The 13,447-nt window shown below is 44.3% G+C and overlaps 1 protein-coding gene across 1 annotated transcript in view; it reads left to right on the top strand.

Moving 5' to 3' along the window:
• The window catches only part of ERGIC3 (ERGIC and golgi 3), a 334,632-nt gene that overhangs the window by 255,361 nt on the left and 65,824 nt on the right, over nt 1-13,447 (top strand). Inside the window, exon 12 of the mRNA XM_086932316.1 lies at nt 11,220-11,275. Coding sequence (XP_086788442.1) covers nt 11,220-11,275 — 56 coding nt within the window. The remainder of the gene's footprint in view (nt 1-11,219; nt 11,276-13,447) is intronic.

Genomic DNA, 13,447 nt, shown 5'->3' with positions numbered 1-13,447 from the left:
GGGGGGGGGAATTTGTCAAATATGGGACATTCACCAAAAATAAGTCCAGTCTGCCCTGTTTAAAGCATTTTCCCTCTCGTATTTTTTGTAAATCTACCTATATTTGGTGGATGTTCAGTATCGGTTAATCTCTAAATGATCCCCTATATCAATGGAATTACCTCTCATGGAGGTCAGGATAGTCATGATAAAACTTACAAAAACAGACTTCCTGTCACTTCAAAAGCATACTAATCAGTTCATCCCAAAACCACCAACACTGGTAGACAAGAGGATTATGTCGAGAAGTATCTCATATCTCTCTTTCGTACGGACACCTTTTCAAATATGCTGGTAATAGAAAGGGCACATAGATCGCTCACCACCAAGCCTGCAGGTGAAGTGCCTGTGTGTCAGCTTTATGTGCCAGCTTTATCTCATGCCTCTTGAACTATAGACATCACAACACTGCCCTCAGACCGGCCTGAGAGACAGTCCCCCTGAACTTTCAGGATAACTCAATATCAGGGATTTCACTATAGTGCTTCAGGTGGCACGGAGCAAATTCCTGTCAGTCATACAGAAGCTCCAGCGCCTTCAGATTTCTCTCCGTGGGAGACACCACATTTTTCAGACACCACAGCAGGATCATGTCCTTCGCGACGTATAGCGTCTTTTGTATCTGATGGACCGGTAATGCATGTACTTGTCACTGGTTCGTGTCACGCAGTCACAGTTGGATTTTTTTTCCTGGTAGCCCACCTGTTGCTTCCTGTTCTCTGTGAGACTTCTGTACTAGTGGGCGTACTTTTGGACCACTCCCTATATCCTTACACGCTAAACTGGGTCATGAACTGCCAATTCGCAAGCCCTGGCATCTCAACTTGTCCTGCTACAATGACACTGTAGGCAAGAACCAGCTTAAAACCCACATGCCTAACTATTGGGAGCAAAATTACTATAGAGTCCTCTACTCCGGAAATTGTCCAGGGACGTGGATGGTATTTGCTTACCGTACCTTTCAGCGGATGGCAGACAGCTGCTTAAGGGCATGATCCCCAAGGAGATAGAGCAGGTCATCAGGGATCTACTCTATCACAAAGCCCCAGGTGAGGACGGCTTCCAGCCAGAGTTCTACAAGTTGACCATATCCAAAGTGGTGGATCTTCTAGCTGAGACTGATCGCTCGGCCTACTTGGGTTTACTCTCCAACAGGGCGCTAATATGCGACTTCCCCTAAGCAGGAAAGGACCTTCACCTTCGTGGCCGTATCTCCCCATATCCCTGCTCAGTGGGTTTGTCAAGATACTGGCCAGCATTCTAGCTGCCCGCCTCAAGCGCGTCCTCCCCTCCCTTGTTAACCATCCGCAAGTGGGGTTTGTCCAAGGCCATTCGTCACGCAACCATCTTTGCACGTTAGCTCATGCTGTCTGGCTAGCATTGGGCATTCCGGGTGAGGCCTTGACACTGTTGTTGAATGCCGAGAAAGCCTTTGACCGGATAGAGTGGGATTACCTGTTTACTGCACTGAGGAAATACGGTCTTGGTGACTACTTCATCAAGGGGTTAGATGGCTTTATGACTCCCCCCTCAGCTCATGTCAATTGCAGGGGGCTATCTTTCTGACCCCTTCGTGGTCCGTAGGGGTACACGTCAGGGTTGCTTACTCTCCCTTTATTTCTCCTTGCTATGGAGCCTTTAGCAGTGTTCCTGTACCAATCAGACGATCATAGGTATTCCTATGACCGGAGGACTTTAGAAACAATCTCTATGCAGATGACATCTTACTCACCTTATCAGCCATACCCTCTTCCATCCCCGCAGTGCTGGAGACCATTGATGTTCTTGCTGCAATATCCCGCCTCAGGTATCAGGGCATCCTGGTTAACAAGGGCCAGGAGCGCACGATGGCAGATAACCTGGACCCACTTACGAAGCGAATGTGAATGGACTTTGCAAAGTAGTCCCATCTGAATTTTTCTCTCTTTGGGGACTAACTCAAGTGGTGAAAATGTTTACCCTTCCTGATTCATGTGCATGTTTCCCCAATTAATACCCCTCTCAACCCTTTGTCAGATAGAAAGGACCATTAAGGCCTTCATCTGGGGTTTAGTGAGATCTCGCCTGACAATTCGGAAGCCTATCACCCATAGATCAGAAGGGGGACTGGACCTGCCTTATTTATATCATTACTGTCTAGCCCTACATTTGGCACTAATGGCCTGTATGCACCCCTGGGTCGAAGACCCCCAATTATGGGTCCCGATCAAACACAGATTCCAGGAGGCCTTGTTGGAACCACAGGCCCTCTATCTTCCTGACCCCCACCACCAGCAGGTCCCTCAACCCCATGCTGTAAGCCATATAAACCGCCTGGATGTGGCTTGCAAGCTTTTTTCTGTAGACTGGTACCTCCATGAAAAATCTCCCCTTTCGATCAATACTGGTCTCCGCATGGGGTGGGAGGCATGCTTCATTGGGGCCCCTGGCGCAGACCTGTCATCCTGACTCTTACACACCTGATCTCCGGCCGTGAACTCCAGTCTTTTGAGATGCTATGGAACGAATTTGGCCTGTTGCATTCTCAATAGTGGCGCTATAAACAAGTATGTCATTGCGTGCTGAGCATACAGGGTCCTCAACCCTGTACCATCCCCTGTTCCCCGGTGCTCACTTACCTTAACACTTGGGGTCAGTTTAAAGGTGTGATGTCCAGATTGTACAATCTCCTGATTCAACACCTTTGCACCTAGCCACAATTTGCTAGCCTCAGAATGACCTGGTAGGCTCACCTGCAGGTGGAATATGATGAGGAAGAATAAGCAGAACTTTTGGAAGCCCTGCAATGGGAAGTCAGGGAGGCACAGATGAAGCCCAGTCTTTTTAAGATCCATCACGGCTGGCACTGGACCCCGGCACGGCTTCAGGCTGCAGGGTTGCTACCTCACTCTGCCTGCTGGCAATGCGATCATGCATCCCGTGATATTGTTCATATCTTATTGGATTGTCCTACCATTTACCCCTTCTGGAAAACTGTTGGATTCACGCTCCGCGAATCTATGAATTTGCCCTCTCCCATTTCAGACCCCCTAATTCTCCTCCATGACTTATTGCGTCTTTCGGAGCTGACCCGCCATGCCGGTTGCTTGGTCGTCACTGCTCTTACAGCTGCCAAGATCTGTATTCTGCGACATTGGTGTTCTCTACAATTGCTGTCGCATGAGGAAAGGCTCATGGAAATGTACAAGACTGCGCACTATGAAAACGTCATTTAGAATTTAATGGACAAAGCAGATATTTTTTCTTTCTGCAGGATGTCCCCCCTCTAATTGAAATTAAATATTCAATATTATTATTTATTCTAATTGAATCTTTTTTATTCCTCCTCACTGTCATTTCAACAAAAGGAAAGTGGAACGTGTCATGCCCTTTTAAGGATGTCAGAAATATTATAACTTTTAAATACTACCTAACTGCATATGTATTTAACCCCTCCCATGCTAGTGATGAACCCCAGGCATCACGCCCCGTGGTGGGCGTGTGCTGATGACGGCTGGGGTTCGTCACTGCCCCGCCCTGTTCTTTTGTTTACCGCACAGCGGTAAAATCGCGGCCGCAGGGAAGGGGTTAAACAAGGAACTATCTGGTTCCTTGATTAGTCGGACTACCTACCAGTCTGGGTGGATGTAGAAAAATCACTACTAGGTACTTTGTGCATACCTGGCGATCGACAGCTATTTCCTCCCCCATTCTAAAATACATCATTTGAAAAAATACATCATGAATAATACTAAAAAGGTTATGCTAAAAATGGACTGCCACTGTAAAATGAAGTTCCGCAACTCCAATTTGTCATCCATCTAGCTCAACCCCAAAATTAAAATTGATGGACATTCTGTAATGCAGCCCAACTGGTCAGGGAAATGAATTAATCTTTTTTGATGGTGCTTTCCCATTCCTTTTCTCAAATCTGCAATCACGCTTCAGGTTGGATAACCTCAACTTCTACAAATTCATAAAGCTCAAGGTTCTGCTATCTTAAAAATTCAGCACTAAAAATGACCCTTCGTTACCTACCTTCATTAATAACTTGTGCAAAGCTGGCTATATGGTATCCAAAGTATACAAACTACTCTTACCAAAATGTACCAAGCTCACTTCCAGAATGAGCAAAAATGGGAAGCAGAGCCATCCAACAGCAAGAGGAGTTGGCCTAATGGCTAGGGCGGTCATCCTCGAATCTGGGGAACTGGGTTCGAGTCTCGGCAATGACGCTGAACATTCTGTGATTCTTGCAAATGACTTAATCTCCCCAAAAATTAATGTGTCCTCATGTAATGCAACTGGTGCTATGTAAAGCGATCTGATACCCGATTTGGGTTAAGTTCAGGCTATATAAAACTGTAAAAAAAAAATTTTAAAAAAATTGGATTAGATACTTATCTAATAATCCCCTTTCACTAATAACATATCATCAATGACATCCCAAACTAAATACATGCTCATTCACAGATCCTTCTTGTCCCCCGGAAATTGCATAAACTTAGCCTCAGACAAGTACCTACCTGCTGGAACTGTGACAATCACACAGGTGACCTGGCGCACATGCTCTTTTATTGCCCCATACTTTAAAAAAAAATTGGGATAACATTTTAAAGTTCATTAAAAGTACCCACCCTATGTATTGATCTTCCTCATGAATTCCCCTATATTCTGCTAGGACAACTTGATCTACAAATAAAAAATGAAGCATATGAATTTCTTCTAGACAAAATAATGGCTCTAGCCTGCAAATTGGTTCTCACTAACTGTAAGAACTCCAGTATTTTTTCATTTCATGTTGTTTCTTAGAGGAACCAATAATAACTTACTGCAACTTACCCCTTGGCGTCCGACCAACAAACCTTTGTGGGTCTCACTTGACGCCGCTACCTTATCATTCAAACCACCATAGGCTTATGAGCCTCCAACTAGGGCCTAAAGCCATGATTCAGTGTACACTCGATTCTGGTTTCTTTTTTAATCATAACTTTCAGTAATGTAACCTTTAATGAATTCAAAATCAGCTTGCGCACACTCATTTGGCCATTGTGTCAATTCAAGTGTTGACTGTACTTTCTACTGTGCATTCAAAGACTGTATTAACAAATGTATTTACTGCACAGTCTTAACCGCCTTCCCTTTTCTTATGTTCATCATCCTTATCCGATTGTGCTCGATAAGTTCGGTGATACAACTGTAATATGGATTGTAGTGAAGGGCACACTCTGTCTCATCTATTTCCTTTTACAAACTGTCCTTGTTTGTTAATCCTTTTGCAAAATCAATAAAAAATATTTGAACAAAAAAAATAAATATTACTGAGTTTATTTTTTAATGGTGGTTATTTTTTTCATTTGCTAATGTGTTTTGGGTTAATGAGGCCTAAATGCCACATTATTTCATAATGTGAAGCTTGAAATAGCCCACACTGTGCCATATGGTACTACTAGCCATACCACTGACATTTGAATACGTTGACAAATAAAGGGTTTACCCGAGCGAGCCCATTTGGAACTACTATATTCACATCCCATATAACCAATAACCTGAATGTTAGATGACACCATGTTAAAATAAGGAACGCCTGCTTCTTTTCTCCTTTATGTACTTTCATGTTCTGTCTTTAGATTTGTCTGTTTTTTTAGTCGCCAGAAGGAACTCGTGTACTTAGATTCTCCACTTGTGTGAATGGTTGTATAATTTTACCATCCATGTGATGTATCTTTTTTCTTTAAAATAATGTAATACAAAAACTATTATTGGGATGCACGCAAAGATGTTTGCATTTTCCTTCAAGTCATAGCCATTCACCCATCAATGAAACCTCTTTCTCAGTCTTATTTTAAAGGAATAGCAGAACATAATTTGGGTCTAGTTTACCCAGTCAATATGGCTGTTGCTCTTCAGTACTGTTTGCTCTTGAGCCGTTGTGCTGAATTAATATGTACCCTATGAAATGAACCATAACCTCTCTGGTACAATTAGACATTGACGAAAGTGTATCCTATAGTGCTCATTGTAATTCTACCACTAAGTTATTTCTCAAAGATTCATTATTCACTGTTATTAGTAGCTGAAGAAATACTGCTGGGCATTTTAGTCAAAGTATTTCCATTCCATGGCATGATTTACAGGCTCTAAGGGCCTGAGTTAGTGGTAGGTGCTACGGACATCTATTAGAAATGGCACATGGCCCTTCTGCACACCCGTGCTTTCCCTCACCTCCTTTTAGGTCGAGCCTAGAGCCAGCACGCATGCGCTGCTCTGCAGGACTTCTTGTGGTTGAGTAGCGAATGGAAGACCTGCCCACTCGCCACCCATATTTGCCTTTGGCTTGTGTCATTTTGTGTCCTAAATGCTGCCTTCTGATTCGTAAATAGGCTTGTTAGTCCCTATTTTCTTTATTCAGTTTCTCTTACTGCAGGCAATACTTGCTTTGGTGCCTTCTTTACCTACCCCCCCCCGCGTTGTTGTGCCTTGTTTAACCCCCCCCGCCCTCCCTCCCATTGACCGTGCCTTCTCCCTCCACATTCCCCACCCGCCCTCCCATTGTCTGTGATGCCTGACATTTGCAATGCAATAGGTCCCGCCATTACGCAAGTTTGAGCTATTGGCATAGTAAATGACTATGCCTTTTATTTATTTTTTGGTTTTTAAAACATAAATAAAAAGCAGTGTAATTTACATTGCCAATAGCTTAAACTCCCCTAAATGCGAGGCCTATTGCATTGCAAATGCTTTTTCATGTAAGGGAACCTGCAGTTTCCGCATTCTGGGATAGATTAGACAGGAAATTATGTAGGACCAGCGGCTTAATTTAGTGTGGTCCGTCGACCACCATTTCTGAAAGTGGCCCATGTACAAGACCACCATGGATCCCACGGCATTCATGCACAGACAACCCTTAGTATGTTGAGATAAAACATGTCTGAGGTGGGTACTGTTCTAAAATCAGTCCTTCATGTTTCTGTTGCAGTGTAGTTCTGATGTCTTTTAGCCTTGCACGCTAAGGGTGCAATAAAGGTCGTTTGCCCAGATGAGCACAACCAGTTCTGGGCCTATTCCCACAACCTGTGGCACCCACCAAAGGTACATCATAAATGTTCACTCTGTATGGTGAAACTCCTCACAATATATATATATTTTTTTTGTTTAAGACATTTTTATTGAGTGTTAGCAAAAACACAAACAAAGCCATACAATAATGTAAGTGAATATAATAAATTAAGACAGAAGGCATTCAAGGTAATGAAGGGAAAAAAACATTTCCATAAACACAAATGAGGAGAAGAAATAAGAAGAGAGGAAAAAGGGAAAAGACAGAGAAGGAAGGGGAAGGGGGAGAGAAAGAAGCTGGATGAAAGTTGGGAAAATGCAAGAAGAACAGGATTCCTTGTGAAACTCCTCACAATATGAAGGCGGAGTAATTTCTGGAGGATTTAGTGCCGTCCTGAAAGGATTGTTGCTCAAGTATTTCGATCTTCTAGTTGCAGCCACCAAACTTGATGTTTTCCCAGGAGGTGAATTCTAAAAATGGCAGTGCTAATCCTTTGTGTCCGATATTCCTAATCTCACAAATCTGAACACTGATGCAGGAAATGACATTAAAATCAGCATCTCGGTCTTGAAACTCGCTGGCAAAAAAAACAAGCATTTACAATGCAATGGTCTCGGCATCATTAAAGGTAGAGCTATTGGCATTGCTCATGACATTTCTTTTTTTTTAAATCATAAATGGCATTGTAATTTACAATGCCAATAGCTACACCCCTACACAGAGCCACCCTCACACAGACAGAGCCACCCACACATACAGCCACCTACAAAAAAAACTATTCACACAGAGCCACACACACACACACACACAGCCACACACACACAGAGCCACAGACACACACACACAGAGCCACAGACACACACACACACACACAATCACACACACACAATCACACACACAAAGAGCCACACACACACAGAGCCCCTACACACACCCAGAGCCCCTACACACACCCAGAGCCCTACACACACCCAGAGCCCTAAACACACCCAGAGCCCTAAACACACCCAGAGCCCCACACACACCCAGAGCCCCACACATGATGGATTAAGTCGTAGAACAATGAGGATACCAATGGGATGTATGTAACTACAAAGGAGAACTGAACATGCAGGCTAAAAACAAAACCATTGTGTCAATAAAAATAGAGGAAACATCTCGAACATGTATTTGTGGCAGGAAAAACGTGAGTTAACATTGGAATGGCCATCACTACCTTTACGGCCAACCAACGATCTCTTTGTCTAGTCACCTGTGGCATATCTGGAAGGATTCTCTAGCCCAGAACACATAGGGCTCCACTTAACTTAAATAGCACAATAAATCAGTACCCCAGCCAGTGATGGAAGGAAACCATTACAAAGATTCATCCACGTTTTGACAGCACAACGTGCTTGCCATAACATAAAAATGCTGGACAGATAAAATACAGCCTCAATCGTAATCTCCGAATATTCGGATGCAGGTTTAAAAATCATATATGCGTCCTCAATCACATAAAAGTTCGTAACAATGTGTATCCATATGTCACTAAAATATCGTTCTTTCATCAATGCAAAACGAGTTCAAGTTAAAACAAGACAGAAGGATCGGCAAGGGATAAATAGACATGATCGACTGAGATTTTAAACAGATGCTTTGTTTTCGGTGTCTCATAAATCACCTATGCTGCGCCCCCGCCACCCCCCCCCCCCCCAAAACAATGTATTTAACGCCCAGGAGTATGAAGTGGTGGGATGGTAGAGCTCGACTGCAGCCGATACTTACATCCAGAAACTTAACTCTCTGTGCACCTACCCACACCAAAATATTAACCAACAGTGAAGCCCTGCGCCCACACCCCACAAAACAGCATTGCTCATTTAGAAGGCGGACACACATTGAATTTCGAGCTTCTTCTGCGGTGATGGTAATTTGTATAAATTACTATTGTATTCTGGTTTTCTACTCCCACTTTGATAGACCGCCATCAATCACGTTGACCCAGATCGCTGTCCCCGGATAACCCCCATGTCGTCGCTTTCCCTGTGCCACCCGGCCCGAGCCTCCTCTGCAGTTACCTGGGGTGAGGCGTCGCTCCCCAACGAAAGGCAGAGGCGGTGGTGTTCCATGAGGCTGTTCCTCGCCGTGGGACATCAAACCCCACCGCTTTGGGGAATGTCCCCCAGGGGATCCAGGCAGCGGGGCGCACCTCCTGCGCTTAGGGGACTGGGACTGCGGGCTAAGCAGGGCCTCGAACTCCATGGGCCGGCTCAGAGTGGCACCGCACGCCATGTCCGCTGCCGCTTACACCGAGCCCCTGGGCAATGAGAGGATGGAGAGACGCCGGGACACAGTCAAGGGAGCTAATGGAGATAAATCCCCACTCAGCCCGCCCCTGCCCTGAGCAGCACTTTCAGTTTGATGAAGAAACAGCAATGGCGTCTCTCTCCCGGCAGCCTGCCAACCGTCTTCGATTGGGACGTCACCTAAACGTCACACAGGGTACACCTACAACAGTAAAGCGAGGGGGGGTCCCCAGGGTCACACCCTCAGGTTTCCTATGAGACCGTTTTTTCTCCGATCAAGACACTGGTACTTTTGTCAGAGGCTTATTTTCCGTTACTTGCCAGGAATAGGTAGCGGAGCTCACTCCTCCACTTAAAAAACATTTTTTTTTACATGCCTTACGCCTTCGTTACAGTTGTATCGGCAATAGGTGAAACGCAGAGGCCATATTTAAAGGATGAGGAGCTTTTACGGGGTTAATACTGTCTAAGATTTTTTAAGATGTGTTCAAATCCATGTACTTAATTCCTTTTGATTTTTCATACTCATCTAGTTTGTATAACAATTCAAGGAATAGGTTTGATCGCTTTCAAAATACGATTCCTACAAATAGACTGACCGTTTATAAGATTAATATATGACCGGGGGGACCGGGAGAGCCTCGGGGGACGGGAGAGCCTCGGGGGACGAGGCGCGGGGGACGGGAGAGCCTCGGGGGACGGGAGAGCCTCGGGGGACGGGAGAGCCTCGGGGGACGGGAGAGCCTCGGGGGACGGGAGAGCCTCGGGGGACGGGAGAGCCTCGACGGGAGAGCCTCGGGGGACGGGAGAGCCTCGGGGGACGGGAGAGCCTCGACGGGAGAGCCTCGGGGGACGGGAGAGCCTCGGGGGACGGGAGAGCCTCGGGAAAAATAAACGGCAAAAACAAAACATGGAAAGAAAAATAAAACGGCAAAAACAAAACGGCGGCCACAACGACTTTCGGATTCGGGGCGGGAACGAGGACAGCGGGAGCATGCGACCTACCTCATGTACAACAAACAGCTTAATGGCGGCCGGCGCTCCTGAAATTTTTCGGAATTGGGGGCGTGGTTTTGATGTTCTGAGTGACGGACACTGTCTAAAGAACATCAAAAATGACGCCCCCAAATCCGAAAAGGACGGGGCTACATTGGAGTGACTGATCTCTCCTCCAATGGCTGGCCTCCGTTTAGGAAGCCAGCCAATGAAGGAGAGATGGGGCACGGAGGCGGGACCTTCGGCGCTACTCAGACTCATTAAATCTCCGGCCTAAGACTGCGCAAGCGCAGCCTTTTAGGCCTTCGACCTAAAAACTGTACTCCTGTGTTGGTATGTGCAATACTTTTCCACATATTTTTTTTACATTTCAAAGTGTGTAAAGGGACACCATATAAATTATATTTAATTTATAGCAACTACAAGACTTTAGTCCTGATACAAAGCGGAATTTATTTTTCAGGGGTTTCTTTGCTAAAAGTGCCATTTAAACATATCGATCATCGTTGTTAATGCATACTTTTGCCGCCTTAGTCTGATCGTGTCACATTTCACTACAAAAGCTCCTCTATGTTTTCCTTGTCTATAATAATACATCTCTGCAGTACCAAGCTAACCCAGATTGGTACAAATGCTTATTTTGACAGCTTTCATTCTAAGTATATAAGTATGAATTCAATGAAGATAATTAAGTTTATATTTAGCATACCCCCAAACACAGGCTTGTATCCCTTGGATGCAAGATTTGACGACTAGCCTATTGTTTCTCCAAATATGGCCATAATATGTTAGTAACTGACCAGTTAAGACAATGGAAGCTTCATTGTAATTATTGCAATTTTGTTTGTTTTCTACAGGTCATTTACACATTTTCTAACTGGAGTATGTGCTATTATTGGAGGAGTGTTTACAGGTAAGATAATTATCTGATTGTTAGTCCAAACTAAGATAAATAGTACATTTGAGGATTTTGGCGTATTATATGGTATGGCTTTGTGGCCTTATTGTGCAATATGCTTGTAAAAACTGTTGTGAGTCCATTCAGGCTCGTTTGTAAAACCTTAAGCTCAACTCTGGGTATCTGTGGCTTCGAACAACGGTACTAGTGCCATGCATGTACCACACAAAGAAATAAGAAATCCAAATTTTTTTTTATAAAACTGGATTATATTTTTATGAGCTTTTAGAATCCAAGATGAGCACAATCCGCCGTAGGCTTCCATGGATACTGACTTTTAAAGAAAACTTAAATCTCAGACAAACATTGGTGAACATGAAGTTTGTAAACTTTTGAAAAGTTTGTAAGAGATGAGTTTGACTACCATGTACCGGCTTGGGCAACAAAGTCTGACAGGGAGACAGTCTGGGGGGGCAGGCAATATGGAGTATTTGGACACTTAAGTGGCCACAACAGCGTTTTCCAGTCCAGTTCCAAACTTTACAGCATGGCTGCCACAGACTTCAATGGAGTGGTCCTGATGCTGCAGATTCAGGAGATGGAAGATATTCAAGGGTGCTCTGGGTGCTGTGCCGTTGGCAGGGCTGCCTTTGCAGTTATTGCTAGGACCGACCATGGGTCATGTGGGGTGACTTTGGCCACAGAGGTTGGGGTTATCCCTCGTAGTTCTCTTTGAAACCGTAGAAGACGAGGTACGGCTAGGCTACCATCCTTCATCCACAGTGTTCCCAGCAATATCCTTTGGTGGACACTGGTGTCCCTCTTGGGCATCCAATCTGATCTCAGACAACACTCCCCCAGAACCGGTTGGGTTTGGTGCATTTTCTGGATGCAGAGGATCGGTCTCTTGGGGTGATTCTTCCGAAGTGGCTACTGACTTGCTACTTACTGGGCTACTTCAGCTTTGTTGGCTCTGGTGCTGGTTCCAAGGAGTTAGCCAACTGACCCATAGAGTCACTTATTTGATGTGGGGAGAAATGTTTCCAAACCCAGGAGCCACAGCCACAGTTCTCTCTTCATTAGCACAAGATGCATCAGCTGCAGTCCAGCAGATGGTACAGCCTCTCTTTTGCCAAGTCCAGGGGTCAGCATGGAAGTCCTTCTTGGGTCCTCTTTCCAGTTCTGGTGTGATCTGGGATTCAGGGTGCCAGGGGTGCCGATGCCAAGTCTGACTTAGAGCATGGGAATTATCATCAAATTTCGTCCAGTAACAACATTCACAATGGCCAGGGGCACAAGAAAAACTGTTCAGCTCCCTTGTTTTCGCATTATTACGATTTTACTGTGTGGGCCAAATATACCACGTTCTGCTGCATGATTTGCAGAATCAACAAAAATCTCTAGATCAAAAGTTACTAACGAAATCCTGCCACATTTACCAAATGGTAATTGGTCACCTTTTAGTGGGTCTCTGTATTAAGATAATTAATTGATATCAATTATGTGAAGCTTTTTCAGCCTTTATCAATGACCCAATGGAATGCTCTGGAGACAGGATTTTGCCCGCATCATAGAAAACAATTGTGTAATTTTCAAACTAATTCAACGTGTTGGGAATAATGATTCCTTTGCCAAGATAATGTTTCCTTCGTTATTCACACACATTCATGTAAACCACAGGCATTGTTCTCAAAACAGTAGTTACTTCAAGATGGCGGAGTACAGAAAGTCCCAGACATTTCACTTCCCTTTTAATGTCTTGAATCTTACAGTGCCATTTACTAAGACAGTTAAATTATGTGTTTTTATCAAAATACTGTTATTCAATGCTGTCTTAATACAAAGCGGTGCTTCTGCTTCTAGAAGCGCTTTGAGCACCAGCATAGTCAAATCAATACTGAAGAGCAATTCTAAAATGTACCTAAGATGTGCTTAATGAACCATTTTCCTCTGATATTTAGAAGGAACAATGATAACATGTTGCTGTCCTTGTGCTTGCATGCTAGACAATATCATTGTTTTTGTTGAATTGCCTTTTCAGTAGGATTAGATGAATGTGTATACGTTCCTTCTCAAAAATTGTTTTGTACTTTGCATAGTTTTGGCGTCCTTGTTTTATCATTGTGTTAAAATGCATAAATCCCGTGATAATACACTCTGAGATGTGTTCCATGATATCACGTCATT

This window comes from Lissotriton vulgaris, chromosome 7, assembly GCF_964263255.1.
Source record: "Lissotriton vulgaris chromosome 7, aLisVul1.2, whole genome shotgun sequence".
NCBI classification, from domain to species: Eukaryota; Metazoa; Chordata; class Amphibia; order Caudata; family Salamandridae; genus Lissotriton; species Lissotriton vulgaris.
The sequence above is the reverse complement of the archived record's forward strand: the minus strand, read 5'-3'. Positions and strand labels throughout refer to the sequence as shown.